This window comes from Nicrophorus vespilloides, unplaced genomic scaffold (assembly GCF_001412225.1).
Source record: "Nicrophorus vespilloides isolate i.1.1-1 unplaced genomic scaffold, Nicve_v1.0, whole genome shotgun sequence".
In the NCBI taxonomy this organism is placed as follows: Eukaryota; Metazoa; Arthropoda; class Insecta; order Coleoptera; family Silphidae; genus Nicrophorus; species Nicrophorus vespilloides.
The window spans coordinates 1-6,145 of NW_017099890.1; the positions used below are offsets into that span (position 1 = coordinate 1).

Genomic DNA, 6,145 nt, shown 5'->3' on the forward strand with positions numbered 1-6,145 from the left:
ATGTGAAAACACTGCTTTTCGAACGTTCTAGTTTCAGTTTTTCAACTTTGAACGCGTATTACAGCAATATGGATAGAAGCACAGGAATGTGTCTATACTTGCTGGATTCCCCAAACATTCAGCTTTCATATGCATATATTGGATTCATTCTATCTATTATAGTTTTCGAGTAAATCAATGAAATGTGGAAACACGCTTTTGGTTATATTGCTTTCGTTTGAATTAAGGTTCCATAGAGACTACTGAAGATGGCGCTAGATGATTTTCAATCAATAAATCTGTTGGTATAGGATGTTAGCATGGCCTGTTATTGTTACTTGCTTGTGTTTTTGTGTTTACTTGTGCTGGTCAGTGCTGGTCAGTGCTGTCACCTAGGATGTCAATATTTGTTGGTTCAATTTAACATTCTTATGTTTGCCAACCTGCATCCTCACGTGTTGGTTAGTGTATTTGACCATTGTTAACCTAACCAACAATATAACCTCAGACAAGTTTTGAATTTGTATACTTATGAAATCGTTTATTTTTGCAAGAGATGTGTGACTACGACGTGTACGTTGGGACCGCGAGGGGTGCCCTTGTTTGTAAGGAAAATAATATTAATTTCTCTTCAAAAAATATTTAATGATTTGTTTTCGTAGATTCACAATGTACTCCAAATGTAAAAAGTAAGTACGAATTGAAGAATTTGAAAGGTGAGGTGACTGCTTTGGAATGGACGAACAAGGAACACGAGTTAGCTGTTGGCTTTGATACTGGTCAAGTGAGCATATACAATACAGCACAGAACGAATATACGAAACATTTAAGAGAACTGGAAGGTGAAGGACCTGTTGTTGGTATTGGTTGTCACAATAACAGTTTTATTGTTGGACGAGAGAATGGTATTGTTAACATCTGGAATGGAAAAGAAAACCAAACTTTCAAAGTACCATTGAACGAGGGAAATGTGCCCATGTACTGTATGGCATATAACAAGAACACCAAGGTGTTTGCAACTGGCGGAGAAAACAATGGTCTTAAAGTTTGGGATGCTGAAAAATTGAAGCCCGTTTTTAAAGCAGCCTCTGTAAGTAACTAGAATATTATTAGTTGAATTGAATTGCATTATTTTATTTTTAATATTTTAGTTGGGACGTGACTTCCTGGATCTTCATATTCGAGTGAGTGTGAGGAGTTTAACATTCTTCCCCAACGAGGATCACATCATTGGTTGTGCGACAAAGGAGGGAATGGTACTCTTGTATGATACTCGTGTCAAGGACAAAATGCCAGTCTGTAAGTATACTGAAGAGAAGGCAAGTTATACTGTAATAGCTGCAGGACAGAAAGACAGGTTCGTTTGAAAATAATTTATATAATATATGTGTCTTTATAGTTGTTGATTTATTTTAGGCAATGTTTTGTTGGCACAACTAAAGGTTTCTTGCAATTGATAGATATGAGCAAACCTAAAGCTAAACCTATCAGGACTCTCAAATGTTTCACAGGTTCAGTAACTGGAGTTACTAGCATTGGTTTTGGATCGGTAGCAACTATATGCTTAGATAGGTATCTGAGAATACATAATATTGATACAAAAGAATTATATTTCAAGGTATGTTTATAAATTTCACTTTTATTTTGCTTTATTAAATGAAAAACTTATTTTCTTTTTCCAGGAATATATGAAAATGAATTTAACTAAGATCGTTGCAAAGCCGAGGATTAAGGAGGAACCCAAAGAGGAAGATGAGGGAGAAGTTATAGAAACCGTCGAGGATCGGGAATATTCGAAGCTCTTTGATGATATGGAAATAATTACGGAAGATAATGAGGAGGCTCCGAAGAAATTGAAGAGGAAAACGAAAACAAAATTGAATTCGCGCAAGAAGATGAAAAAGAATTCAGATTAAACTGATACGTATCATGTATTTTTATGTATTTTATATATTTCGTTTCGTTTTTAATAAAACTTGCAAATTCTTTTTATTTCGTATTTACAATATTCACATTCTGTTAATTATATTAAAAAATCTTAATAAATTACAATATACTACAAATATATTATTATTATATTAACAATGTAACTACGTTCGCATTCCGTATTCCATTCCTCGTGTATACATGTAAAAAGAAATTAAATCATACTGCTGAAAAATTATAAGGTATAAATACATTTCATTATATAGAATAAATGTTGTTTATTATTATTATTTTTTTTGTACCAATGAGACACACTTGAAGCTAACACACTCAAGGCAATATTTAGGCATATATTGGTTAGTAATTGGATAAGTTACCCTGATCGTATAATCGTTTAGTTATAGTAATAATACATTTTACATAAATCATCCAATCTTGTTACGATTACGACATGGAGGAATGCCAATATGTCTGTCCAATATTTGGTTTGAAACGGCAGCACTGTTAGCAATTCTCTTAGGACTCGGAAGACTTAATATCAAAAAAAAAAAACGTTTGAATATTTATATAGAAACACTGAAGGCAATAATCAGGCTTTTTCGTTACAACATTTCTCTTCTCGTCATGCATATTTTTGGCAACTTATTTATGAAATTACGCAATTCTTATCTTTCTCCTCTTCTGCTACTTTCTTGTTGCTAGGAGATTTCAACATACCGGCCTGACGACGCCTGGCGCAGGCCAAGGCGTCGTTCGGTACGTAGCTAATCCTGACTCCGCCATATGCACGTCGTGGCGGCAATTGGTAATCGAGATCATCGCTGGAAGAACTTGACGAACACGTTGAGCAGTAGCTATCGTCGTCGTCGTGATGCGATGTATTTTTGCTGGTCGTCGGAGCGCTGCTCATATGAGATTCCGAACTGGTTTTCCTGGGGGCCTTCCTGCTGCTGCTGCTAGACGATTCGCTGTGTTTGGATCGGCCCGAGTAGCTGCGACTTCGAGGGAACTTCTTCGTCTCTACGTTGTCCGTTTCATCAATTTCGAAGGCCTCGTTGTCACCCTGAAATCGAACCTTCCCTTTCTTTGGAGAGCTTGGAGTTGGAAGCGGCGTGGTATCTGTAGATTTGGCCACCTGCAGCTCAGGCATGGAAGACGCGTGCGGCGGGTTATCCTCAAGGGTCTTGGATTCGTCCAAATCTCTAGGCCAATCGTCCAAGCTAAGATCCGCTAAATGCAGAGGTTCCCTGCTGCGATCTCGGGCGTGCAGTAATTTCTCCAAGTCTTGCGTTGACCGTTCGCATATCAACCGTTCCAGATTCCTCTCCAGTAGAACGCGATCCAAACCTTTCGGACTTGAAGGCACCTTCTCCTCTTCTGTGCTGTTATCCGTTTTCGGTGATTTCAACGCTCTCCGACCCATCTTCGGGGATCTCGGTAGACTGCTTTGCCTTGAGTATTGGCCGTGCAGCATGCTTGGTGGTGATGAAGGAGAGCTTGTTGGTGAAGGTGGGACTAACCTTCTAGGAGAAGGCGGGGTGCTGGAATCATTTGGACTTGGGATTCGTTTCGGTCGTTGTCTTGGTAGTCGTACTCCAGGACCGGAGCTGTCGGATGGCGTCGGAGGTTCGCCTTTGCTGCAGGCTATGGAACAATAAATGGCACCTCTGCGTGGCAAGAAAGGTCTTCCTAGCAGCGAAGTCCTGCACGTGTGGCAGCAGAAGCAGATTTCGGTAGCGTGCCAATGTTGACCCTCGTGAGACATCTGTCCTTGGTCAACACCGATCGGTTCTCCGCAGGAATCGCAGTATTCTGCAAACATAGCATCGAAGCAGTGGAGACAGTAGGGCCTTCCGTCGCGCATTATGTAACGTTGTCCGCCCAATTGCCGTTCGCATTCCGAGCACGCGAAATGCTTCATGTGCCACGCTCTGCCTTCGGCTTCCGTGCATTCATCAGCCAAGATGATCTGAAATACAACAACAACACCACGGATTAGTATAATAATACTTCTTTAAAATAATAAAGTCATCACATCATCATCATCATCTTTCAGCATCCACTAAAATTCTATAATTTAATAAAATGAATATATCCAAATTATCCTGAGATGATTAAAGAAATGAGATGTTTCTATGAAAGATCGGTTAGTAGTGTTTGTTAAAGTTAATAAATAAATTGATATGATTCTAAGTACTCAAAGTACGATCTGTAAATTGTTGAATTCAACAAATAGTCGAACAGTTAATACAAGTTATTGGATGTAATAATGATATGTGATTCCAATCAAATCCCAATTCTAAGACTTTCACATTACATGATCCCTACCTCGTCGCAAGCCGAGCACCTGGGTTTGATCGTTTCCGCGTGATGTCTTCCGCAGTAGAGGCGTCCTTCCTTGAAGAAATAGATCAGATCGACAAGCAATTCCCGACAGACGAAGCAGCAGAAACATCCCGGATGCCAGCAAGTGTTCGGTCCTGCTCTGGATGCGAACACGCAGATATCTCCGGTGGAGAGTGGCTCCTCGCACTGCAAAACGAGAGCAAGAAGATGAATAATAGTAAGAAGAAAAAGCAAAAAACAATGAGACATCTGTGATTCAGTTTATGGACGTCATTATTGGCTGCCAGACGAGACATCCGAGTGTACACAACTAGTGTACATCTCGATGCGATGAGGAACATTATTAAAAGTGGTTTATAGAGGGTTCATACCGTTTATGGCGTGGGTGTTTACGGTTACAGTGATGGTGGCGCGGCCGTAAATCATAAATGCAAAATTACATTCCCCCTCCGATAAATCTAATGAAGAAATGAAGTACGCAAATTGAAACGACAAGAGGAGATGCAATAATCAAACGTTCGGAACAGTTATCCACGATCCGCAGACGTAATCATTTATTATCCGCAAACGTCAGTTGACGACGGAACAATGTTTTCAATATCACACACACACACAATATCATCTACTGCATTCTCATTTATCTTTACTCTGCTAGGAGATCTTAATTAATGCTTTATAGAAACTAGCAATTATTACTTATAAAAATAAACGAAACTACTTGTTTAATTGGAACAATGTTAACCCGGCGCATCCGTAATTCACAAAAAAATGTTTTATGATTTTTTTCGAAAGTTACATAAAATTGTGGAGAGGTTTAAAACTCAATATATAAATCATTATTTTATTATTATATATGTGTATTAATAATTCATTATTATAATAAATGTATAAAAGTACCAGCGTTTCTCGACCCAACATATTTTGTTGTTGTACTGCTGCCCAATTGCTTATATAATCAGTTCCTCGTTTTAATGCAAAGTAACAACTGCAACCATAGGTTGAGAAATGGTTTCTGTGGTTTTTTGTGGCTCAACTAATAAATAAAATATTATATATTAACTTTGTTTTTTTTCTTCCATTTTCCAATTCTAGAAGTAGGTGTTTATCAAACGACTTCATCGTATAGCTAAACTGATAGTCGTTAATGATTGTATTTCATGTGGAAGTATTCCTGATTGTATCTACTATAAATGGTGGCGCTCTCTAACGGCACCACATAACATGTTTCTATTTTATAGAAGAATAGTTCCTTCATTGGGAATCGATAGAAATGAGAGGAATTAGTTATCCAGAAAATCATTCCTTTGTAAAGGAACAATATATAAATTATGTCTTGTTGCATGAATTTTAAATAGAATAGAATGCTTGACACTATTGACACGAAAAATATTTGCAAACTTTTTAAAATATGCACTAATATCATGATTAAATATAATTATTTGCGTAACAATTATTCCCAACGTATAAAAGAAATGCGTCTGAGATAATTGAAAATAGTCCGTTTCCGTTTCCGCAGCCCAAACAAAGTAACATTAATTACATAATAATGTGTGGAAATTGTGTCTTCTGGATCGGCAAATATTGCTGCAGGTGAAATGCGTGCGGTGTCTTTCTTCGTTTCCAAAGATTCCTGGAATTATGTGAAAGAGTGAGTATCTTTTTTCTCTACTTTTCCCGGAGCGCTTCAACGCAATAATAACACGTGATGTGTATGTGCACCGTCTGCCTACATGCATATACACATGCATATATAAATAGTATGTGTTTGAGAGAGATAGAAAGATGAAAGGATTGGGAGTGTGCAAGATGGAACAGGGTCGTAGCCTGAGGTGGATAATCGTCAGTTGGAGCTTCTGCTGCTGATGCTGATGGTGCAGGAGCAGCAGCAACAGCA

The 6,145-nt window shown here is 38.2% G+C and overlaps 2 protein-coding genes across 2 annotated transcripts; one reads left to right on the forward strand and one right to left on the reverse strand.

Moving 5' to 3' along the window:
* Positions 1 to 418: 418 nt before the first annotated feature.
* Positions 419 to 1,954, forward strand: LOC108565989 (WD repeat-containing protein 74-like). The gene is made up of 5 exons (XM_017925686.1): positions 419 to 584; positions 642 to 1,069; positions 1,131 to 1,336; positions 1,396 to 1,597; positions 1,662 to 1,954. Exons 1-5 carry the CDS (start codon positions 536 to 538, stop codon positions 1,893 to 1,895), a joined length of 1,119 nt encoding a protein of 372 aa, XP_017781175.1. The 5' UTR covers positions 419 to 535; the 3' UTR covers positions 1,896 to 1,954.
* Positions 1,955 to 2,079: 125 nt separating this feature from the next.
* LOC108565988 (protein prickle-like) lies at positions 2,080 to 4,437 on the reverse strand (the record flags this gene model as incomplete). Its single annotated transcript, XM_017925685.1, has 2 exons — positions 2,080 to 3,874; positions 4,234 to 4,437. Coding segments are annotated over 2 exons (1,527 nt in total), but the record flags the coding sequence as incomplete, so codon positions are not given.
* Between the last annotated feature and the right edge of the window lie 1,708 nt (positions 4,438 to 6,145).

Bases quoted from the DNA above. Each gene is read 5' to 3' on its own strand.
- LOC108565989 (XM_017925686.1), top strand. From the start codon at position 536: ATGTGTGACTACGACGTGTACGTTGGGACCGCGAGGGGTGCCCTTGTT. The intron at 585-641 runs GTAAGGAAAATA...TTGTTTTCGTAG, and splicing joins CGCGAGGGGTGCCCTTGTTT to ATTCACAATGTACTCCAAAT. The intron at 1,598-1,661 runs GTATGTTTATAA...TTCTTTTTCCAG, and splicing joins CAAAAGAATTATATTTCAAG to GAATATATGAAAATGAATTT.